Genomic DNA, 26,729 nt, shown 5'->3' on the forward strand with positions numbered 1-26,729 from the left:
CGGGTCCCGGTGAGGGGTATAGCTTTGTGTCATGCAGTCATCAAGGGTACATGAGTGGGTCTTCGGCTCAGAAAGCCCATATCGATGATGTTTCATTGACTGGCTTGCACGCTGACACTAGTGGACAGCCCAAACATTGAAATCTGCATCATTTTGCGAAAGGATTGCACTTCTGTGACGTTGAACGATTCACTTCAGTCGTCGTGGGTCCCGTTGCTGCAGAATATTTTTCCGGATGCAGCAATGTCAGAGATTTAACGTTTTACCGGATTCCTGATATTCACGGTGCCATCGTGAAATGGTCGTACGGGAAAATCCCCACTTCATCACTGACTCGGAGATGCTGTGTCCTATCGCTCGTGCACCAACTATAACACCACGTTGAAACTCATTTAAATCTTGATAACCTGCGACTGTAGCAGCAGCAACCGATCTAACAACTGCACAATTTTTTTCCTTTATTGTGATTTCATTCCCCTGCCCCATATGGGGAGGGGAGGGCTGTCAGCGGCACAATCCGCCGCTCTTCAGCCAAGTGGCATGACAACTAAGACAAGAATTAAATGTTACATATATAAGGCGATAGAGAAGGGGAACATAAAACAGAGTGAGGGGAAATAGTGGAGGTAAAAATACGCTGCCATGGAGACGTTCATGGGTGGCCAATTAAAAAAGTCGACATAAAGTTAAAAAGCACAGTTGGCGATTCTTAAAACACAAAGAAGACAGTGCAGGCAGACACACATGTTAAGAGTCAGGCACCATATTAAAAACGTTTCAGAGCAACATACTTAAAACCCACTTGGAGCACACACGATGAAGAATAAAACTGCCACACAGGACCTACTGAGGGAGAGGCTGGAGGATGAATAGGAGGGGAGAGCAAGGGGCAGCAGGGGAAGCAGCGGGATGAAAAGAGTAGGGGTGTCAGTGGGTGCACTAAGAGACAGGAGACTGGTGGGGCAGTAGATGAAGAGGGACGACAAGGCAGGAGGGAGTGCAGAGACACTGAAGGGGAGCACTGGAGAGGAAGGGGGAGTAGGAGGGGAAAGCCACCCAGGAGAAGGGAGGGGGAGGAGAGGGAGCCCTGAGGAGGAGGCAGGAGGAAGATGGGGTTAGACGTGGTAGGAAGGGTAGATGTCAGGGCGAAGCTCATCATTAGGAAGGGGTAGATGGTGGAAGTTGCGTTGGGAAAGGAGGCGGAGGGTGTGGAGATGGAGAAGGTGGGACACAACGGTAAAGGCTTGGCAACAGGCTGGGGGTGGAGAGGAAGGGAGACACCAGGGGCTGAGAGGGATCAATGAGGCTGGCAATATATAGTGTGCGGATGTGTTCAAGGAAAAGGAGAAGGTGGGGGAAGGGGACGAGGTCGTTGAGGATGCGCGTGGGGGACGGAAGGCGGATGTGGAAGGCGAGGCGGAGAGCATGGCGTTCGAGGATTTAGAGGGATTTATAGAACCTTGGAGGGCCTGAAATCCAAGCTACACTGGCATAACAGATGATGGGACGAATCAAGTATTTGTAGGTGTGAAGGATGGTGGAAGGATGCAGACCCCATGTCTGGCCGGACAGGGGTTTCAGGAGGTGGACTCTGTTGTGAGCTTTGGTTTGGATGGTAAGGAGATGGGGAGTCCAGGTGAGGCCAAGGTATCTGAGGGTAAGTGTGAGGTGGATAGGACGGCCGTAAATGGTGAGATAGAAATCATGAAGACGGAAGGAGCGGGTGGTGCGGCCTGTGATGATCGCCTGGGTCTTGGAGGGATTAACACGGAGGAACCACTGGTTGCACCAAGCGGTGAATTGGTCAAGGTTGGTTTGGAGGGTACGTTGGGACCGTTGAAGGGTAGGATAAAGGGCTAGGAACGCGGTGTCATCAGCCAACTGGAGAAGAACTGCGTCAGACACTTGTTGTCTTATGTAGGCGTTGCCGACCGCAGCGCCGTATTCTGCCTGTTAACATATCTCTATATTAGAATACGTATGCCTATACCAGTTTCTTTGGCGCTTCAGTGTAAGTAAGGTGATAATAATGGCGTCTTGGTCTCCTTAAACGTATTCTTGACTGACATCAATTCACCACGTCCAATCTCGAAGGTACTTTGTGTCACAATTATTACAGCGTGAATTTGAAGTGATCCTGATTTGCATCCTCACAGTGCCGCTACTATCGCCACTGCTATACGAGTGGTACGAAATTTCATCTTCCAGATGTAGAAAGACGCCTATCAACTTTAGTTTATGTCGCACAGTTAATTCATGGTGCTGAGAATTTTTTTTTCGTCAGTACATTTATGAGCATTTTAAGAAGTGTAGCTACATCCAGATATAAAAGTAAGAAACATTTAATTTACAGATGATTTCCAAGGTCAGACTCTGATTTCAGGATTTTTACTTAAGTCTATTTTTACACGCAGATCTGCCAACTCCATATATCGCTGTGTGACAGTGATGTGATTCCCCGAGGTGAGTATTGTGTGTGCACGCACCGCCTACAAACTCCACTGTGAACGCTTTTGCAATTACGAGCAGCAGTAGCAGCAGTAGCAGCAGCGCTGACGTGTGACTTGTCGGGCAGACGAGCGACGGCTCGGTGCTGGAGGCGCCGCGGCGGGTGCTGGTGGAGGGCGCGCCGGGCTCGGGCAAGACGGCGCTGGCGCTGCGGCTGCTGCACGGCTGGGCGGCGGGCGGCGGCGGGGGCGGCGAGGCGTGGCCGTGGGCGGCGGGCGTGCGCCTCGCGCTGCTCGTGCCGCTGCGGGCGCTGCGCGGCGCCGCCCCCGCGGGGGCGGGAGGGCCCGCCGGCGGCGGTCCCGGCTGCTCGCTGGCCCACTTCCTCACCAGGGAGCTGCTGCCCAAGGCGGTCAGTAGCAAGCGCTCACTGCTCTAGGCGGGGGCATCAGCCTCGCGACTGTGCGGCCGTCCGGTCTGTCACCTGACCGCCTCCTGTAAATTCCGTAATGTTTCTTCGAGGCAGCTACTCGACATCGTCGCGTAGGGCGACCGGTTACTGCTGGCAAACAGCAGCTGAGAGTGTGGCGTTCTGCTCGAGAGGTCCGCGACCAGAAGTTTCAGATTCGCGACAGATGGATAACGGTAGTACGTCCGAAACCCGCTTCTTGGAAACGAGCTGTGGCCTCCTGTGTGTGTACTGGGTCGGCAAGGCATCTGCCGAGGGTCACCGTGACCGGAGATGGTAGCTAGGTGGATCCCGTAGCATACTCCGACACAGCTGTGGTACGCGTACTCGTTCTCCTCTACATCAGATGGCAGCAAGCACAGAGATTCAGATTGTACATAGTCTAAAGTTCGAGTCGCTCTTTAGGACGAGTGTGTGCAGTCTCCTTTGCCCAGCAGTCCCAGGACGAAACTCGCCTCCCTGTGCTCAGGCAATGCTCTGCTACTGCAGATTAATCCGGCCGGCCCAGGCGTGTATGAGAGTCGCGTTCAGCACACTAATCTGACACGGCACGGCAGTATACCTGATTCCACAGTGACCCAGAAAGTCACATACACTCGGTTTCCTACTGTGGAGATCGAATTGGACAAAATCTGGTAAAGTTTTTCCGAATATACTTATCGTGATTCTGTGGTAGACCCGATACTTTAACATTCAATAAACCCATCAGGATAGCTCGAGGTGCAAATCTCTAATTATTTGTCTGGTGTAAATCTCTCCCCACGCTTATCTGTGTTTCATATTTTTCACCTTTGCAAATACGTAATGTACGGTAGACAAATAAGACTTCATAATCTAAAATTTGTTGTACTATACATAATTCAAACAATTAACGAAATTTAACGTAATTTAATTTTGTTTCTCCAGATGACGCTCCAAATTCTTCTATTTGTTATTAATTCGAAATGTCACACTTAAAGAACTTTTTTGGCCAAGGTCAGAAGGAGTTTTGAATTGTGATGGGTTGGGGCTTGGGTTGTTTGCGGGAAGAGACCAGACAGCGATGTCATCGGTCTCATCGGATTAGGGAAGGACGGGGAAGGAAGTCGGCCGTGCCCTTTCGAAGGAACCATCGCGGCATTTGCCTGGAGCGATTTAGAGAAATCACGGAAAACCTAAATCAGCATGGCCGGAAGCGGGATTGAACCGTCGTTCTCACGAATGCGAGTCCAGTGTGCTACCACTGCGCCACCTCGCTCGGTTGAATTGTGATGATTGTTACTGTGCTTGTACTAAGCATGGTCATATCTGTAAACCTAACTTCCGTCAACAGTGAAAAACTTTGGAACGTAATCTGTACTGCAGCAGTTCTTCAGGTTCCATGTAGGCTTCCACGCGAAGTTGCTCCTGATCGTCTTCAAGTTGTAGTAACACTAACTTCCCTGCAGGCCTCCTCACACTCAGTTCTTTCGGTAATACTATATATGGTGTCGTACACTGCAGTTACAGCTACTACAGTTGGTATCTCCCCAGAACGGGTCCACAAGTTAGTCACTGGCAGACGAAGCGACGAATGAGAGAGGTCGGTGAAGACGTTCCCGCAAGAGGTTTCCTATGCCGCTACTGCTGGCACCAGTCTGCAGCGCCGCTCTGCCCATTCTGTGACCGTCAATGAAGACAGCAGCGTCAGCATAGCCTACGTCTGGCAGCGCTTGTGGTATTAATTAGGACTGTGTTTAAAGTTAAATCTACCGTAACATGTGACTGTACTTCGGTACTATGCAAGCGTAACAAACATTCTAGTACTCAGTGACAATAATGAACATCCAGAGTGTAACATTTAACACCACCACCTCCTTTGTTTCCGAAAAGAAAAAAAGTGTGAAAAATGTAACTGGCCAGGGATGCATCTATGGCAGGGGCTCACGCTGTGGGTAGAAACTCACACTCCATAAAATTCAACGAACACAACTTTCAACACTAACTTACGTTTCCTTTTAAATGGGACATGTATGTTTTTTCAGTTGTTATCGTTCGAAAACGTGGAGCATAACTACACACATCAACAAAAAGTTTTGCTTCACCTCGGTTCCGAGAGCTCCACAACTTGTAGAGAAAACTGAAATAGAGATCAACATAAACATCATTTCCGCCCTTTTTACTGCTCATGAAAACCACACATTGCGTATTGTACCACCATACAGCGAGACCTTCAGAGGTGGTGGTCCAGATTGCTGTACACACTAGTACCTCTAATACCCAATAGCACGTCCTCTTGCATTGATGCATGCCTGTATTCGTCGTGGCATACTATCCACAAGTTCATTAAGGCACTGTTGCTCCAGATTGTCCCACTCCTCAACGACGATTCGGCATAGGTCCCTCAGAGTGGTTGGTGGGTCACGTCGTCCATAAACAGCCCCATTTCAATCCATCCCAGGTACGTTCGATAGGGTTTATGTCTGGAGAACATGCCGGTCACTCAAGTCGAGCAATGTCGTTATCCTGAAGGAAGTCATTCACAAGATGTGCACAATGAGGGCGCGAATTTCCGTCCACGAAGACGAATGCCTCGGGCATGGATGTGTGTGCTGTCCTTAGGTTAGTTAGGTATAAGTTCTAGAGGACTGATGACCTCAGATGTTAAGTCCCATAGTGCTCAGAGCCATTTGAACCATTGCTAATCTAATTCCCTTAGCATCACCAGATGCTCGTTTTGCTTTTGTTGATGATCATTTTATATCCTCCTTTCAAGACCGTGTCCATTCCGTTCAGTTGCTCATCTAGGTCCTTTTCTGTGTCTGACAGGATTACAATGTCGTCGGTGAACCTCAAAGTTTTTGTTTCTTCTCCATGGATTTTAATTCCTACTACGAATTTTTCTTTTGTTTCCTTTACTGCTGTTCCAATATACAGATTGAATAACATCTCACTTGCTTCCCAACCACTCCTTCCCTTTCATCCCCCTCGACTCTTATAACTGTCATCTGGTTTCTGTGCAAACTGTAAATAGCCTTTCGCTCCCTGTACTTCACCCCTGCCACCTTTACAATTTGAAAGGGAGTATTCCAGTCAACATTGTCAAAAGCCTTCTCTAAGTCTACAAATGCTAGAAACGTAGGTTTGCTTTTCCTTAATCTATCTTCTTAGATACGTCGTAGGATCAGTATTTCCTCACGTGTTCCTACATTTCTGCGGAATCGAAACTCATCTTTCCCGAAGTCGGCTTCTACTAGTTTTTCCAAACGTCTGTAAAGAATTCGTGTATTTTGCAGCCCTGACTTATTAAACTGATAGTTCGGTAATTTTCACACCTGACAACAGCTAATTTCTTTGGGATTCGAATTATTATATTCTTCTTGAAGTCCGAGGGTATTTCGCCTGTCTCATACATTTTGCTCACCAGATGGTAGAGTTTTGCCGGACTGGCTCTCCCAAGGCCGTCAGTAGTTCTAATGGAATGTTGTCTACTCCCGGGGCGTTGTTTCGACTTGAGTCTTTCAGTGCTCTATCAAACTCTTCACGCAGTATCATATCTCCCACTTCATCTTCACCTACATACTCTTCCGTATCCAAGATATTGCCCTCAAGTACATCGCCATTGTATAGACCCTCTATAGACTCCTTCCACCTTTATCCCTTCCCTTCTTTGCTTAGAACTGGTTTTCCATCTCAGCTCTTGATATTCACACAGGTGGTTCTCTTTTCTCTAAAGGTCTCTTTGATTTTCCTTTAAGCAGTATCTATCTTACCCCTAGTGAGATATGACTCTGCATCCTTACATTTGTTCTGTAGCCATCAGTTTTAAGCCATTTAACACTTTCTGTCGATCTCATTTTTTAGACTTTTTTATTCCTTTTTCCCTGCTTCATTTTCTGTATTTTTATATTTCCTCCTTTCATCAATTTAATTCAATAACTCTTCTGTTAGCCAAGGATTTCTACTAGCCTTCGTCTTTTTACCTACTTGATCCTCTGCTGCCTTCAGTATTTCATCTCTCAAAGCTACCCATTCTTCTACTGTATTTCTTACCCCCGTTGTTGTCAATCGTTCCCTAATACTCTCTCTGAAACGCTCTACAACCTCTGGTTCTTTCAGTTTATCCAGGTCCCATCTCCTTAAATTCCCCACCTTTTGATTACAAACCTCATTCTTGTCGTCCTCTCATGACGCAAACAGATGAAAATGTTGAAAATATTTGTGGAGTCATCAACGAAGATCGACGACGGACCATTGAAGAAATTGTTGAGCTGTCGGGAGTAACCGCAGGTTCAGTGCAGCGAGCTGTAACAGAAGATTTGGGAATGAGAAAGGTGGCTCCCAAAAGCGTACCACAACTGGTGGTTGCTGAACAAAAACGTGGTCGCACTGAAGCGTGCCTTGGTTTGAAACAAGAGTCCCGAAATGATCCAAACTTTTTTTTTTTCAAAAATTATCACAAGTGTCGCAACTTGGTGCTACGCCTACGATCGTGAATCAAAGCAACAGTAACGCCGGTGGAAGACTTCAAGCTCGCCGCGCCCCAAGAAAATGAGGTGAAATCAAACATGAAAACAGTGCTGGTGTGTTTTTTTTTTTCGATCTGAAAGGATTTTTCCATTCAGCGTTTGTTTCTCAGTGTCAGACAGTTAAGCAGGTTTTCTGCTTGTGCGGCGGAAGTAGCCTAATTTGTGGCAGCCGAGTGACTGGTTTTTCCATCGTGACAATGTCCCTGCTCACACAGACCTGTCTGTACGACAGTTCTTGTCCAAATATGGTATGACCCCTACTCTTCACCCCTTAGTCGCCCGACCTTGCCCGGGGCGATCTTTTTTCTTTTCTTGAATAAAAAGAGTTATGAAAGAAAGCGTTTTGCTGACAGCACCTCACTCTCAACCATCACAAAAGGTGAATTTAAATGATGTTCTGAAGAAATGGAATGAAAGGTTAGACATGTGGTGAGTACATTGAAGGTGATTGAAGGTTTGTGCTTAAAATGTGGATAAATAGGTTAAAAAAGATAAGTTCAGTGTCTTTTGGATACCCCTCGTACACACTATATTAATCATACCGACATCTTATATGCTATTCCCTTTAGGGTACGGTCTTCTCTGTAACAGCGACTAGACAAGTTCTTGACAGGCTGGGAGGGATGGAGTGCGTGTTGGTGTTTTTCTGTATCCAGAAACGACATAGGATGTTCTGTGAAACTCAGCAACCGACTAACAATATAGGCCTCCGGTTATTTGCATTAACTTCGCGCAGCACATTCTACGTTTCTGCTATAATTTCGAACTCACAGAACAGTTGTAGTCCTGACATTTGGTACTACTATCCATTGAAGTATCACGTTAAATTATCAACATTTCTAGTACAGACGCAAAACCGCGAGAAGTTCGAAACTGAACGTTCCATACACATTTTTAAGGATTTTTAAATCTGTACATAATTTTTTAATCTTTTTTGAGAATCAGACGCATGCACACAAGGTGGGAGTACAGGCTACACACAATGTGAACACGCCGTTTGTCCTTAAACATACATCCAGCTAGCACGTTCCAATTTCTGACAGAAGCCGTTTATTGGTTCCCGAAGGTGTATATTAGTAACTGTTTAAAACATTTATATCCGATTGCGGTTAGGAAATTGGAGTATGTTCACATAGTCCGCTATAAAGTGATCATCAGGGATGGTAAACTTCTGTGACAAATCAGCAGCGTCTTACGAGAGTGACAGCCTGTTCTCTTCTTATCCATCACATTTCATTTCGAAAAATACCAGACGGCAGCGCATTTCAACACGGAAAACAGTAAGCACACCAGACCACGTCACTCCACATATTTAACACCGACCAGAAATCAGGATAGCAAATGTTATATTCCAACAGATACTTGATAACATGATTGAAAAGTAGTTGATGACATATCCTCCATAGATTGAGTCTCCCATAGCAACCCATGTTGGAGAGTACAAATCGCACAGATTCACCACAACTGAACGCTTCAAGTTACTTCACAGAGGCAAATATTCGTTCTGCCGTTGCTCTGTTCGCAGGTCAAATACCAGTAGCAAAAGGGGCCAAAACACTCCTCTCCTCTCAATGTGCATGTTGAGAAAGTCAAGAGACGCACATTCACCCTGCTGATGGCGGACCGCTCCCTTCTTATACAAGACATTCCAACACGAGAAGTAGTCGCTAGTGCCAGATGCTAGACCACAACGCTCCCTATATTTAACACCGACCAGAAGTCACGAATGCTAACTTCGTGTCCCAACAAATACTCGTCAAGAGCAGTTAAGGAGCCTTAAACCAAGAATTATACATTTTGCTTTTTCTAATAAGAAGACGCAGAAAGTGGAATTCGCAGAAGAAGGGGATGTGCTATAATAATTCATTCAGATGTGTGGGTCGCTGTAGCTCGTTTGGTATAGTACCAAAGACTACATTAGTAATAATAGTAGTAATAGTTTCAGCAGAGTCAACCAGTAGGTCTCATAGAGATTTCAAATTGCAATGGATTCACAGCTAGCTGTAGTATACTCTGGCAGCTGTCTTCTAGCGAACCACGCTCCCTTTTGATGGATGACGTTGACATTTTCGCTTTAGGTACGTCTTGGCGGGCAGGAAACTGCATATTGATGTAGACTAAACGCTAAACTCCAAGAATCCTTCCAATAAATAGAACTAAGGACTAGCATAACATTTTTAAGTAATGCCTCACACGAATAATAAGTGTTTTACGTTGTACGTAGGATGTCTAACGTTTTCTGCAGATTTGTATCAGCCGCTCACCTACAGCATCCAGGCTTCGTAGCCATCAAGAATGTATTGGTCAACTCCAGTACCCTCATACTCCTGGAACTCGCAGACCACCACTGTACAGTACGAGTGCGGAACTTCCGGCAGGTGGTAAGAGTGCTGAGGTGCTGAGTAAGAGGAAAACAGACCATTACTCGCGTAAAACGTTGCTGTATGCGTTTACAACCGCTGAAGATCACTTTATAGAGGGTGATGCGATCATATCACAATTTCGTAACCGTAACCGGATATGAATTCGTAAACAGCTCCTGTTAAAACCTTCAGAATCAAATGTTACATTTGGTGTCCAAGGTATTAATTCCAGCTTCTTAAAGTTTGCGGCAGTAGTGTGTGGAGCCTACTGGGCTGATGAATGTTCAAGGATCGTCAGCGTATTCACATTGTGTGTATTCTGCACTCACATCTTGTGTGCATACGTCATATTCTCAAGAAAGATTAAAACATTATGTACAGATTTAAAAACTGCACTGCCCGTTGGAAATGTATGGAACGTTCAGCTTCGAACTTGTGGTGATTTCGGAAGTGTAGTAGAAACGCGAATACCTTAACGCGATAACTCAATGGATAGTACTATGTCAGAACTACACCTCTTCTGCGAATTCGAGGTTATACTAGAAATGTAAAATGTACCGTGAGAAGTGTCATCGAGATACCGCACACAATTGAAGGTCTATATCGCTAGTACGCTGCTCAGTTTTGAAGAACATGCTATGCCCTTTCTGGAGAAGGAATAGCAACAACATGTATTCCACCCGTGCAATACCTGTGGTATCTTGCCCCCTCGTCTAATATAGGTAACCTAGGAAGCTGTTTTCTAGGAACAGCTAGACAACATTCAAGCAAATCTTATTAATGGAGTTTCTTACAGTAAATTAAACAGACAATACTTAACACTGTGTTTTTGCAAAGAGGTGTCGCAAGCAATTGGTGACGTGCAAATAACCAATGTCCTTCGATGTACACAGTTTCCATGCAAGCAGATGATTCTGTTCACAAGTCAGGGCTCGTCTTCTGATGAGACTCTTCCAGTGCGGCCGAGGCTGGCTGGAGCCTCTTCCTGTAGCTGCCGCTCCTGTCGTAGTGTCGTCCTAGTCAGCGTTCTATTGGCTCACATCGTCTCACAGCTTTCTCTGCTGTATCCTTCCAGGCCGACGTGCCGGCGCTCGATGTTACGCCGGAACATGTCCAGTCCATGTAACAGAGAATCGAGGAACTGAAAACAGGTCGGCCATATTGTGTTGTGTAAAGGGAACTGTACCGTGGATTTACTTTCAAAAACTTTTTTTAAAGAATTTACTTTATTTACTAGCGATTCATCAAGAACATTAAGACATTTAATCACAGTATGAGAGCGTGGAAGAAGTTGCCATTGGGTAACTGATGAAAACAAATTTCTTTCAACAAATGGAAATTTTATTGCTAAAAACCCTTTCTTTTTTTAAAAAAAAGGTTTTAAAAATTATAATCAGAAAGCACCCTCTAAATATCAAGTTACAATTTATTCAGAGGCAGAAATAACAATTTTTTTTTAACAGTATGAGCTTAAGGGCTGAGAACCTTGCCGCTCCCTTTTAACACGGCCGTAGTCACAACCGCTCACAGCAACCTCTGAAAGACTACACTGGTGCAAATCTGCAACACACCAGATTACTTTAAACTAAAAATTTTAACAACTCACACAAACACATAAACTATGCACCCCGTAGGAGGGATGGAAATGGTACAAAACACTCACATTAAAAAAATTACTTGCCACCGAAAATGCAACTTGTATTTAAAAGAAAACTCTTACAGTGGAACGGAGGCAAATTTATATACTAAAATTACCATTTCAATAAAAACCCATGAAATGCAATCTTACATAAAATGTACAGACATGCTCTACATTACACATACACCGCCTATCAAGATGATAGGCAAGATAAAAACATATTTCAGGAATTCGGTCTTTATACCTTAAGCAATAAATTCGTTAACACCGAATCCGACAAACATGACAGAGGCAGCTATAAACGTATGGCAGATTGAGAGAGGGGATTACTGAACAACCCGAACAGTAGATTGCTCTAACTCGCCCCTACTCCACAAGGGAAAAACGGACCACCCAATTCATAAATAACCACCTTCCCGCGGGTGGGCAAACGGAGAAGAATGGTGGAACGACCCCAAAACAAAGCCTCTGGTGACCTTACCAAGAAAACAAGTAGAATTTAACAAGTAAATGAAACAACATATCTCCAGTCACTTAACTACTAATAAACTGCGATTTCTGGCGAAGACCTGGCGCAGCACCCCCAACGCTCTCCCGAACCGTCCGCTGCCAGCCGCTTCAACGGACGCAGGAAGGCGCGCCGATCTCCCGTCTCACGGCGTCGCAGCTCGCACCGGCCAGCCCGATGTCGTGGGTTGACTCCTGTTGCTCTCGTGTCGACCGCTAAGCCACTACTCCTGTCTATACGGCGCGGCCCACTGGAGTCACGTGGGGACCACACACGCGCCGACGCTGAAGGCGGACGAGTCATCTTGTGTCTCAAGTGCCCGACCGACCAACCGACCGATCCAACCGCCAATGACCGTTGACCGAGCAACTCGAGCAGACTGGCGGCCGAACACATACTAGCACTCCGGACGACAGACAGACAGTGACTGCCCCACACTAACCGGCTGACCAACTGACCAGACTCGCCCCCACTGACCCCCTGGCGAGCTCATAGCGCCCCTTATATGGACGGGAACAACAACCTTTCCCCCTTTCCCACCAGTGGGAGACACCAAAGCTGTGATTGCCAAGGCGGCGCCACCGCCAGAAACGGAGGGCGACTGCTTCACACTACGCGCTGTGGCGCGCTGTTCAAAACAGCAATTTTTACCACGGCTCAGGAACAGCAAAGCAGGTGCCGATATGATCAATGTTGTCTGTATATCCCACATTGCTAATAGGAGTACCACTCCACGTCAACCACTTGCGAGTTTAATTTCATAACAGGCTGGGAAATAGCCTCTATGCACTCCACACAAATTTGGGGTGAATTTTACAAGCTGAGTACCTCAATCCCTTTCTCGATCTTTGAGCCACTGCGCAAGTATGAACCACACAAAAGGAAGACTGTGCATCTCTTGAATTTAACTTTCCAAGCAGAACGTATCTATTGGTTGTAGGTTTCACTTTTTTTTTTTTTTTTAAGTTAGGTCACATAGGGCTGTGAGTGTAGTGCCATCTCAAATGTCATACAAGCGGTATAGGATGGTTTGTATCAGATTGAATCGATGTACAAAGTAGTAGTTTCATCCTAATTAAGCTTGTGAGTATTGTGTCTGGAGCTCTGTAATCACGTCATCATCCCCGCCATTGAGTAACGACACCCTAGCGAGGTGGTTACATGAGATGTGAACCTGTCTCAGCTGCAGGTTCTGTAGAGTCTAGCATTAATATTTCGCAAAGTGAACTTCCACACGCCCCTGAACTGCTCTGTAATCGGCGGAATCGAAATGCTGTATTTTCGCATAGTCATGTCCAAACAGAGCTGAAATTAGGATTCTGCCTACTCAACATACTGTTAATTTCGGTACTGCATTCGATATTTGCAACGCAAAATTCAGCGTCATTGGTACAAAATTTGTTTCAAAACCATCTAGAGACGGAATTTAAACTTCCGTATGCCCAAATTTTCTTTCATTTCTGTACCATATTCGGTGCTTTGAAAAACTCTTTCAATGTCTTCCTAACCGACGCAGTGAGGTGGTGGCCCGTCGGTACAATATTCGTTGTAGGAAGCGTAAGATCACATCTGGAGAGTGAGCTTACAGCTATTCAGATCGAGTAACGACACTTTAGAGAGAGCCATACTTTCTGCTTCCAACTGTCAAGTTACTACATTATTCAAAAGCTCTGTGGTACTACCTGGGGAGCAACGGCGTCCACTCTCCGCACCTCTGCTTTAGCAATTGTATTCTCGGTTGCCGAATACTGTGCTCCGATTTGGCTAAACAGCCCACATGTAAAAAAGATGGATGTCCAGTTGCATAACACTATAAGGATGATTTCTGGAGTAATTAAAGCCACTCCAACGCAATGGCTCCCAATATTAAGCCACATCCCGGCGCCACACCTGCGACGTACTGACGCCCTTGTAGGTGAATACAAAAACATCATGGGAAATCGAAGCCTGCCAATCCACCAAGACATTGAGGCTGCGAACACTCGTAGGCTTCGATCTGGGAACCCGCCAGCAAGAACAGCAAGGAACTGTGTACAAGAAGGTTTCAGTATCACAAACACATGGTCTGAAAAATGGAACGCATGGCAAAATCATAACATGACTTGCATCACACAAAAGCCACCTGGTTTTGACCTACCACACAAAACGTGGTCCACTCTAAATAGCATTAGAACTCGTCATGACAGATGTGCTTACTCCCTGTATAAATGGGGTAAAATACCATCCCCTCAGTGTGACTGCGGAGGAAGTCAGACCATCAGCCACATTGTTGAAGAGTGTTCCAGAAGAGCCTATAATGGGAGCCCCGACGACTTCCTGCTCGCAACTCCAGAGTCGATAGATTATATTAATAGACTTGATGTTTGTTTGTAATCTGTAAACTTTGTTATATTAGTAATGTTGGTTTACAATTATTAACGTTTGTTATATTAGTGATTTGTCTGTTTGTTTCTTATGTGTCTGTATTGCCATACAAAAAAAATGGTTCAAATGGCTCTGAGCACTATGGGACTTATCATCTATGGTCATCAGTCCCGTAGAACTTAGAACTATTTAAACCTAACTAACCTAAGGACATCACACAACACCCAGTCATCACGAGGCAGAGAAATATTGCCATACGATAAATAAATAAATAATACATTTAGCTCATATCAAATGTCCACCGGTCTAAAGCTGAATAGCAGCCACTTAGATCTAAAAGTACAGAAAAGTCGATTGGACTGCATGCAGAGGGTACGCTCTCGGACGGCCACTAGCCACGGACCTCGTGCGCTACACACTGGGAATCATGTAACTGTAGTCTATTTGAGTAAATGCGAAGCTTTCCCCTCATGCTGAGAGAGCGTGGTGGGGGCTATTTACTGCATGTTACACCCTCTGGCTGGCGTAGGACTCTGTCAGTCTCGTGTTTCACACCTGTGTGCTTCATGTACCACCGCCACCGTAAGGTCGAACCTTCCAAACCCCATCCTAAAAAAAAATGGCTCTGAGCACTATGGGACTCAACTGCTGAGGTCATTAGACCCCTAGAACTGAGAACTAGTTAAACCTAACTAACCTAAGGACATCACAAACATCCATGCCCGAGGCAGGATTCGCACCTGCGACCGTAGCGGTCCTGCAGTTCCAGACTGCAGCGCCTTTAACCGCACGGCCACTTCGGCCGGCAAACCCCATCCTCAGTCCTGCAACTGTCCAATGTGTCTTTATTTCAATGATCACCTATTCGCCGATTATAAAACGCACTCACTTGTCCAGTCTGCAAAGACTATTTCCTTAAACGGTGCCCTAACCTCACTTCTTCTCCTACCTGCAACACCTACAATGACTCCACCTCCCCCCCCCCCCCACCCCCACCCTATTCTGTTAAATGCAAAGCCAAGTGTGAATCAACCAAGCCGGAACTCACTGTCCCAGTACATACCGCTGATACTCCCATTCATCCTAACAATTCCCTCCACCCAACCCCCACTGCTGAAGACACCATAAAATTCATGACAATCGTCTCCAAAACATTCATCCGTTCCAACGTCCACACATCCTTCAACAAATCTCGCTCGATACCCACTTTGTCTTTCATCTCAACACCCAAACCACCTACTCCCACAACAAGGTCTACTTCCTCTTCACCTGCCTCGACACCCTAGTCTAAGCTCCATCTAGTCCTCGCCCACAAATACCATTTTTACTTCCTTATGATAGTGCGGCAGCACTACAAAATCATGTACCATAACATCAATTCCCTTCGCACCAATAAACATCTTTTAATGTATACCTTGTCCCAACACAGTTTCCATACCTTTTCCTTAATGAAGCCTTCCTCCAACCCTATCATGACAACTGAGCCTCTGCCTATATCCGTAACCTCTACCCAGAGGTGAGGTTGCAATTGGTAGCCACAAGAATGTCCCTGTTTGGCCATAAAACATATATCATTCTCTCACCAGACACCTTATACTTACCCTCTTTTTCCACACCTTAACTATGGCACCATCTATATCCAACCTAAACAGGTCACCCCATCACTTCCCTGTCCGCATAGGTGGAAATTTTTTCACCTACATTATTGTCATGGGACCTCAACATCCAGAGTCGATCCCCTGCAGAACTCCAGTGGCAGTGCTAGTTTGCCATCTCCTTGCAAAGTGACATTGTTCCCAGTCCACACCACGCCTCCTGAAAGCAACCCCCCCCCCCCCCCACCAGATATCGTCCTAGCACCTCCCAAACTCTTTGATACCCTCACTGCAGAAGTACTCGATCCAGTTGGAAGTGATCACCCAGCCATACTCCTTACCATCTCCTATATGCAACCTCATCCCTATGCACCCAATCCCAAGACTATTCCTGTGCTAATGGAATGCCTACAGGGACTCCACAGAAACCCAGGTTGGAAGCCAATCACTGACCACCCAGTATCCTGATGATATCACTCATGCCACATCCTTCCTCTAGCAGATCTTCTCAGACCCCATATCCTCTCACAATCCTACTAGGACCATATATCCTCACTCATGCACCCTCCCCCACAAGCCCTATTCCTTCTTCGAAAGCCCCATCGCATGTACCACTCCTTCATGTAAACTCAAGATTGGGATCTATTCACATGCCACCAGCAAATACAGAGTCACATAAGGAGCTTATTAAATGCAAAAAACGTTGGACCTGGCGCCAAACTTGTACGAGACTCAACACCACACTCCCCACAAACATGTCCCAAGTACTGGACAGTATTCCATCGATTCACTGGCTATAATCTCATACCTTGAACCTGCTCCCCCACAACAACTATCCCTTATCTGGAAACTGGAGCTAAGCGCATTCCACACAATCTCTCTGACATCTCCATCCCTGATGACTCTCATTTTGAATACTCCCTGTTCTGTATCATCCACAAACATACTAATGTTGCTGTCCCAGCCCTGGCTCCCAGCTTCCAGAACTTTAACAATATGCCACAAACAGAATTAAATACAGCAATCAAAGCACGTCACATAAAACAAATACTTCACAGAAAACGCAACACAGCCCCTGGCCACGACTGCATCACCTGTTGACACTTTAAGAATGCCCTTTATCCTCTCTTGTCACCCTTGCAACTCTTTACACTACTATCCTTTCCACAGGCTATTAACTTGATCTGTGGAAAACCTCCAAAATCTTACTTAACCCCATAAACCCACTACTGATACCTCCTCCTATCACCCCATGTGCAAAACCTCAAAATATTACGTTTCCTCAAATCCCATAAATCCACTACTGATACCTCATCCTATCATCCCATCTGCCTCACCTCAATGTTTAGCAAGTTTTTCGAATTCATTGTCTCCAAACACATCCACCAACACTTGAATGAACACCACCTCATTGCCATTAACCAGTAGGGCTTCCATCCCAATTTCTCCTATGATAATGAGCTCCTGTGCCACACCCTTCTCCTATCCCATAAAGTCAACTCTCATAAATCCGCTATTTTTGTCTCCCTCCACATAGAGAAAGCCTATGACCATGTGTGGCTTTCTGGTCTGCTTTCCAAATTCTAGACATATGCGCTTCCAATTAACTATGTCCGCTTTATTACAGCCTTCCTATATAATCGCCCATCCTTTGTCACTGTTAATGATACCAAGTCCTGCACCTTCCATCCCACTGCAGGAGTACCCCACGCCTCTTTCTCACCTCTCTTTTATCTCCTCCACACTGCAGATATGAACGAACTACTCCCACCTGTCCACCTCCTTCAGGGTACTGATGACATCAATTACCTCACCCTCTACCCTTCTCTTCAGAAATCCTAACGATCCCACCAGATTCACATCAATCCGTTTATCTCCTGGTGTAACCAATGCCACCTCAAGATAACCACTCCAAAACCTGGCCAATAATTATAGGATGAACCACCTGCACCTTCCACCTCCATGACTTCTACTTTATAATTTACGACTGTCCTATCCACTTAAATAACACACTAAATTTTATTGGACTAACCCTTGACCCACTACTCAAGTGGTGATGATGATGATGATGATGTTTGGTTTACAGGCCGCTCAACTGCTACTCAAGTGGAAACCTTACCTACTAACCATCCAAGAGAAAGACCACAACAGACAAAATCTGTTAATACTACTAACATGCCCAACTTGAGGATTACAACCCTCTACCGCCACACTTACAAAACCCTGATTTAACCCATCTTCTGCAATGCAAATGTTGCATGGATCTTTGGCCTGCCAAAGTTCTATAAGTCCCTCCAAATCCCGAACACCATCCACTCTCTCACTTTTTGCATGTGTTTACTTTATTCCACATATATCTTCTACAGTCTTATATAATTCCCACCCCTCTTCATTCACAACAAACACCTCTGCATCTTCTATACTAACGGCAAAGAAGATTCCAATAACCCCTTTATCCAACATACCAAACCTGGTATGCTGATATGCTTTCACAAACACACCTCTCCATCTCCGCATCTACACTCACTCCATATACTATCACATTCCAGCTTCAACCAACTCCCTCTCTCACTTACCAACTTTAACTCTTTCCCAGCTGTCGCACTCCACATCAGGGCACCTGTCTCTCTATCACTGTCCACCTATCCCCATGACATCCCTGTCATTATCATTATCCTTCCCGTACACCAAAGCATTCCCCACCCTCAATTTTTTCCAACTTCTGTCTTTGAACTATCCACTTCTGTGCATACCATCATCTCCATAGCTTCCCCTGCTTCTCAGCTCTATGGCACATATTCTCTCCTCTCAAAATACTTTTCTCCCAGAGAAGATCATTCAGATTTTAAGTGAAAGTGCAGTGCTTCAGTGTGTTTTTCCTAGAAGAATTTCACCATTCTGTGATGTGTTTTTAAAATTTGCCTTCTTCAGATGTCCATCTTAATTTTTTAATTTAATTAGTAAATCATTTTTCATGTGCATATTACATTTTTACAAATGTTCTTGACAGTCCACCCTAATTCATATGGTCTGAGGGTGATGAAACTAACAATAAGGAAGACAATGGCTCTGTAATGTTGGTAGCCATACCACACACAATTTATTTTTTGGTCTATTTTACAAATGTATCAGCTTAACACGTTCTTTGTTTCGCTTGAAAGCCACTACAAAAGTGTCCACTGTAGCTTTTGGAATTGGAGGTTCTATACTCCATTTTAATTTGGGTTATCTAATTGGTAGTTGGCGCATGATGTGCATGGTGCATCCTCTGCCCAGAGCTGTCACTGATGGCAGGTGGGATGACTACCAGCTGTTGGACTCTTTTGTCTTAGGTGACACAGCGACCCTGTTGTCTGACAGCTTTGTTCAACCTTTTGAGAGCGGCAGTGGACGTCTCGACCGCAGAAAGAGAGCTCTCCCAGAAGAGATATTTTTTAAATCAATACTCTTAGAGTTCCAGTTAAACAATGCGCAGTTTGGTCTTTAACTTAAGGGAATAAACCGAGAACGTCATGTCTGATGTCTGGTTTGTGTCCCTCCCCCCCCCCCCCCCCCCCCCCACGATCCCCCGATATTTGTTTTAATAAAGACTCATTGGAAAGACTCTGATTGCATATCAGCTATGTCAAGTAGGTTAGCAGACAGGCTGGCCCTGCACTAAAATCCTTTGTTTGTGACGTCACAGCGTAAGTGTTAAAGAACTAAGAATGGGACGACACAGAGCTTGTCCCAGAAAGCCATGGTCGCCGTGTGCGATCCAGACCACCCACTCCGAATTCTGACGCCATAGTAGAGCCATGCCAGTATCTCAAAGTCTTGGCCAGTATGCCAAAAGTCCATATTGTTATAAACAGCCCAACAATTATGAGTTGGGTTATAGTACCATAGAACTGCGCCAGTTTCCACTGGTCGCCATGTTAGGTCGCCAACTTGCATTTAAGGTCAGCCGTCTTAGATTCTGACATCGTAGTTAGGCTGATGCTCGTATTCCAAGTCTCATATTGTGACGTCATAGGGCCAGAGCCGTATTCCAAGTCCAGCATGACCGTGCAACGTCTTGAATTTCTCGCCAATTTATACACTCACGTTCAGAAAAGACAGAACACCTCGAACGACTAGAGACGTGCACATTAGTATGTTCTGCAGAAACGATTAGCATTTGAACCATGTCGACTCACAGGTACCGTCAAATCAGTGAATTTGAAAGAGAGCGCATCATTGGAATGAGAGAATGTGATCCATCCATCAGGAAAATTGTTGCTCGTGTGGGATGGAGTGTTTCGGCAGTGCAGCGAGTGTGTGCAGAATGGTTTATTGAAGGCCGTAGAACGAGACGAGATGGGTCAGGTCGCACCACCCCGACCACCCCCTGAGAAGATCGGCGCCTCATCCGAATGGCATTGCGTAACAGATCTGCATCCTCCTCGGCTCTGGCTCAACAGTTGAACATTGTGACACATCGTACACTTCAGGGCTGACAGTCCGTCGCCGCTTATTACGTGCGCGTCGTCCACTTTTCCGCCTACCTTTGACGAATATGCAGATACATACTAGACGGCAATGATGCATAGAACGATGTCTCTAGGGAGAGGAATGACATAGTGTTTTCAGACGAATCCAGATTCTGTTTGTATGAAAATATGGCCTCATTTTGGTTCGCCGCGGACAGGGGGAGCGGCAATACGGTGACTGCATTTGCACAAGACATACACGCCAACTCAAGGCCTCGTGGTGTGGAGTGCTGTTGGGTGCAGCCAAAAATCTCAGTTGGTGCCTGTCCACGGCACTGTGACCAGTGTGACGTAGGTGAATGACATCGTGCGACCCATAGCCATATATTTTGTGCACAACACCCCAGACGCCATTTTTCAGCAAAGCAGTGCACGACCACATACTGCTACATGAACCAGTGTCTTCTTGGTGTCACAGGATTTCAGCCTTTTGCCCTAACCCGCCAGATCACCACACTTGTCGCCAGTCGAAAATGTGTGGGATACTGTGAAACGACGGTTGCAGCACTGTGATACAAGAAACCACCAGAGATGAATTTTGAAACCAGATAATTGCAACATGCACAGCTATACCACAGGACGCCATTCGCGCCTCATACGCGTCGATGCTACCACGCATGGGATAAGTTATCAGGGACCATGGCGAACACTGTGCCTACCAGGCAACAGGACACATGCTGAACCGAGGTGACTGAAATGCTAATCATTTCTGCAGAAATACTAACGTACATGTCCGGTTTATATGAAAGTCCTATCTCTAGTCGTTAAAGGTGTTCTGTTTTTCTGAACGTGAGTGTACTTAAGACAACAGCCCTACTCCCACAGGTAACACACTAGCACAATTCGACTTCGCTGGATATCCCGCCAAAATTTGAATTTCCCGCCATTTTCTACATAGGGCAATTGGCATTTGCCAGAGAGGGGAGGGTTGAGAGGTAGGAAGGGCCCATGACACGTCGAAGACATCATCGAAGACGTAATCGATGGCATGATAGGGGGTGGCCATTCTCTCTTGCTATATTGCTGCCTATCTGTCTAGCTATGGACAGTTCAAATTGTAGCATCAGATGTGAATTATTCCAAGAAGTGTTTCTGTGACGTGAGATAGAACACAGGAGTGTAGTTTTTGCCAACTGTGTGTTAAATAAACGTGAGCACAGCTATAGCATCACTAAAAAAAAGTTTCTCACTACGGCCTCAAATCTTCCGGCTGTATCTGGAGTGTCACGGGGTGACTGTGCTATCTGATCATAAGGCTCTAAGTTTTCTGCAGGACAGTACGTTGCTAAACGATCATCTTATGAGTTGGGCGATGTTTTCAGCAGTTTAGCTATAGCACCAGATATATAAAAGGAACAGAAAACTGCTTTGATGACGCACTGTCACTTCTACCTGTTGGTAAAGAAGATAGTGATGAGGAAGAAGTAAGTGGAGAGTTTCGACTCTTATACATGAAACGAGCAGAAGGGAAAAATGAGATTTGTGCTGTCTGCAAGGACATGCAGCGAGGGCAAAATGACGACCCTGAACTGAAAATTTTAAAAATAAATGTTGACAGCAATGGTTATGAAAAGATACTGCGCTGATATAAACTCATAATTCCTATTTCATAGGAGAGACGAAAAAACGGAAATGAGGAGGCTGCGAGTCGCTGAAAAGTATGTTGAGCAGCTGACAGACTGTATCCGCTTAAGTTACGTACATTGCGGGGCCCAGAAGTATGTAGAGATCACTAAGGATTTTCTGCACATAGCCGGCCGGTGGGGCCGCGCGGTTCTAGGCGCTTCAGTCTGGAACTTCGCGACCGCTACGGTCGCAGGTTCGAATCCTGCCTCGGGCATGGATGTGTGTGTTGTCTTTATGTTAGTTAGGTTTAAGTAGTCTTAAGTTCTAGGGGACTAATGACCTCAGATGTTAAGTCCCATAGCGCTCAGAGCCATTTTTATCTGCACATAACAATCCAACCGGATGGGTGTGCGCTCAGTTAGGCATGTTCGACGAGTGCCAGTGGTTGAAACATTGCATTATCGTGCACCAGGGAGAAATGCAAACTATCATCCCTAGCAAGTCTAGCGAGTTATTCGCGGCAGACAATTTCGGTCCACGTCCAACGGGTCATGGTGGTATAAACGTATATTTGTGGTTGTTTATGTATTTTCAAAGTTCGTTAGATTGTATTCGATACGGAAAGCCAATAGCAAAACCCTGATCGCCAAACTGGAAAAGAATTTCTTTATTAAAGTAACAAAACCAGAGAGGCAACATATCTCAAGTTACTACTGATATCTGGAATGATTTCATGAACAATCAGTGCGACGAATATATAAAGATACCAGTACATCACTCAGCAAGTAACCCATGTGAACGCTATAAGCGAGAAATCGGCCGCCTATGAAGGACATATGCAACAACAAACACTATGTGGACGGCGTTTATGTGATAGTTTGAAGGCGTCTTAAGTAGTGTTAAAAGTAATGCCATAGGGTACTCGCCATTACATGTAATGGCGGTAAGCAAGGCTAAGTTCCTGATTACAGAGATCGCAGAATTTCCACTATGCCAAGTAAAAATGGCAACCGAAAACAAGATGATGATGAACGTTTGTATGGAGAAAATGGTGAACGAAAGAAAAAGGTGACATGATGGGTTACAAGACAATTAATTGTAAGTTTGGGGACTGCATCTTGGTGAAAACCAAAAAAAAAAAGAAGTCTGGTGAAGTAGTTGGAGTAATAGAAAGTCTATGTGATTTATGCTATGGACGATTACTTGTCACAGAATATCCACCCCCCGATGCTTATAGGTTCTAGTGCCCTGTGTCACAAACATCGCTGGGGCTACGAAAAGTGACGGAGCTGCGATTATACTTAGAAAAAGGAAATGTGTAGTTTTAAGAATTTGGGAGTTATTTCTGATTTGTGTAAGAGGTAATTTGACGAATCTAAGATGTATGTAATAGGATACGGAGGCACAATTTAGTGCAAGGAAGACGGAAATATTGGTCGCAGAAATCTCGCGCGAGGAGGTCGTCAGAACTTAAATAATTACATCATTAACAAAATTAGGTAAATATAAATAATACTTTACATAAGATTTGGGAGGGAGGAATTTCAAGGAGCTATTCAGACGAGTTAATCTTGCCGTTATTGATGGATTTCTCTTGTGATGTATGTAGTGTAATTGTAATTATTGTCTGCATGAAATTTGGTTCGGAAAGATCTTCGAACCTCATTAAAATTGTAATTGGTTTTGCGAAGTAGAAAAAGTAATTACGTAAAAACTATAAGCTAAGTTTTTGTGGGTATGTTTGTGGGGTTACTTCGATAGTACATGTTACTTTGGAAGAGTCTTCAATAGGTTTACGTATGTAAATTTGGAGACATGCAAATGTTTCTGAGAATAAGTTGTGGGGATATATGTTATTATAGTGCGAATATTAATGAATATTAGATGTATTTACGATGCAGTTATTTGCCTTTTTAAAAAGGAAACAAAGTGAGATCATTCTGTCCAGAGTAGTTTCAGCTTTTTCTTTTAATCTTTGATCAGATGCGATAAAGACGGTGAGAGTTGATAAAATGTTACCTTATTGACGGTGTAGAACAAATTTCCTAGCGCGAAAGGCATGTGTTCTAGTGGAAACATGGACAGAGTGTTTGAAATGTCGAGTTGAATCAACGTATTTTGTGGGAGATATAAATCGGTTTTTACTTTACTATCCTGTTTGAGAATGTATGGATTCCACTTGGTGCGCGTTCAGTGCCTGATGTACTGGGGATTCGGGAAGTTGCACGATTACTGGTAACTGCGCTGCAGTCGTATTTCGACGGCTATCGTTCTTCGACACTGACGGTAACTGCAGATTGATGCACGTGTCAGCGCAGTACATAGCCAGTGGAATCATAAGTTTCTACAAGGGCGGCTGGACTGCATACTGTCTAAATTGCGATGCCAGAACACCGATCGTGTGCTGCGTACAAAATCGTGATTGTGAAGTGCTATTATAGTCAGAGCAAAAACGTCCTTCCAAATGAGCGCAACAGAACTGAAAACTTACGAAATTTATTTAATGTGGCATATTTTTATCATTTCTGCTAGATTTAGAACCAATTAATGCTGACAATCTTCAAACATAGGAATTACACAGCCAACCGGTTACAAATAACTGTTTGATTCATTGAGCTAGGTTTCGACACCTGCTAATGGTGTCTTCATCGGAATGAAATTTTGACACGCCCTATAAAATAACACATAGAAAATTAAGTGTGACAAAAAAGACATTAATAAGATGACAGTTGTCATGGCATACAAAGCTTACTTACGTAATATTACTCTGCGAGAAAGCTTAACGTGTTTTTGAAAATACACAGTAGTCGAGCAGATGAAGTATAAGAACCATCTATTAACCTTTACGGAAATTACTATTACGTAAAGCACAGAATAGTATAAAAATTTATACCAACAGCTGTACAATCCAAAAAACATCCACATGAAGGTAGCTATGAGATTCGAAGAAAGTGATGTTTCGGAGATAGAGGTAGAAAATACAGTAAAAATAGAAGAATCGAAATTCTGTAACTTGTAGATTAAAGCCATTGAAAAAATTTTTGTTACGTAATTGTAACTGTCATGTAGGATGAGGCCATCGTTTTTAAAAACGTGCTTGAAAATCTCCAGCTCTTCGAGTACATCGAACATATGGCCTTTCTTTTCTCTATGTAAAACGGAAATTTCTTCAACGCTTTTCGGTGTGTGACGGAAATTAACAGATAATCAGCAAAAGCGATATTATGCACATTAGTACCTCTTTTTCCCAACAAATCTTCTTTGTATCTGATCTTCCAGTTTGTCGTATGAAATAAACGGGACACATGTCACAAGTGATTTTGTACACTCCCAAATTGTCTGTAATAGCAACTATGGACTTGAGATTGTTAATAGGATTATTTTGTTGGTTTTTTTGCAAATTATTGTTAGTGGAAAAAGTAACTTTGCATCAGTATTTTTAATAAGAAGACGACGAATTTTATAAGAAACAGGGCCTGGAAATTGAATGAGAAAACATTTTTGTGTTCGTTACTGTCAGAAACAGCACTGAATGTGTAAAGTAGTCGCTTTTGCGTCAGTTCTACCTTTGAAGATCTTGTCAACTATCGAAGGATCATAGCCGTTATTAACTGCAATATTTATTATATTCAGCTTTTCATTGCGCGTGTCAGGTGACAAAGGTACAGAAACTGCACTATGAATATATGCGATTGCAGTCTCTCGGCGTATTCCACCGATGAATTCTACTCGGGTTATCAGCCGAATGGTGGCGTCGTCTTGTCGCAACGTTTCGAAACTCATTGAAACATTGCGACAAGACGACGCCAGTACTGGGCTGATAACCCGAGAAGAAAATGGCTCTGAGCACTATGGGACTTAACTTCTGAGGTCATCAGTCGCCTAGAACTTAGAACTACTTAAACCTAAATAACCTATGGACATCACACACATCCATGCCCGAGGCAGGATTCGAACCTGCGACCGTAGCGGTCGCGCAGTTCTAGACTGTAGCGCCTAGAACCGCTCGGCCACTAACTCGAGAAGAATTCATCTGCACGATGAATGGCTGAAAGGAAAAGTGAATGAGGATGCACTGAACTAGCAGGCACAATTTGATCTGTGTTAGTTGGAGAGCTGCATCAAACCAGTCTCAGGTCTGAAGACCACAACAACAACAACAACAACAACATAGTTGGAAAAATACAGAAAAAAATCTGCAGTTGTCAATATCAATACTGAAGTCCAAGTAATTAAGCTGACGATCGTTATTTTCCAAATCACAGGTGAAGCTGATTTTTTCATGAAGGCTATTGAAAATTTCAAACAAATGCCGAATTCCTTCGCGGGCATCACTGTATATGATCACAATGACATCCACGTACCAAGCATTTGACAAAATACCCAAATCGACAGCATAAAAATTATTGAAGAATTTCTGTTCTAGCGAATTGATGAACATATCGGCTAAGACGCCTGCCGGTGGGCTATCCATAGCCAGGCCATCAGGCTGATGGTTTAGTTTGCCACAGGAAATCACTTGTGATACGTGTGCCGTTCATTGTATTGGACAAACTCGAAGAATTACAACACAGTCTTACAATAAAAGACTGTGAACTCAAGCTATCCATGAAAATATCAACCTACGAGAAGTGCGGACGAGGACAAGTGAACAGTACAACCTAGCAAATGAAGCTTTACAATATGGCTCTACGCAAGAATGTAACAAACATAAGCACGTTGTAATCGGAAAAATGAATAACATCTGTGAACTTTGCTACGCGAAAAAATTCAGTACAGAAA

General features: G+C 44.4%; 1 protein-coding gene across 1 annotated transcript in view; it reads left to right on the plus strand.

The window, feature by feature from the left end:
* The window catches only part of LOC124612548, a 161,828-nt gene that overhangs the window by 8,966 nt on the left and 126,133 nt on the right, over positions 1 to 26,729 (plus strand). The window contains exon 3 of the mRNA XM_047140821.1: positions 2,576 to 2,857. Coding sequence (XP_046996777.1) covers positions 2,576 to 2,857 — 282 coding nt within the window. The remainder of the gene's footprint in view (positions 1 to 2,575; positions 2,858 to 26,729) is intronic.

This window comes from Schistocerca americana, chromosome 4, assembly GCF_021461395.2.
Source record: "Schistocerca americana isolate TAMUIC-IGC-003095 chromosome 4, iqSchAmer2.1, whole genome shotgun sequence".
NCBI classification, from domain to species: domain Eukaryota; kingdom Metazoa; phylum Arthropoda; class Insecta; order Orthoptera; family Acrididae; genus Schistocerca; species Schistocerca americana.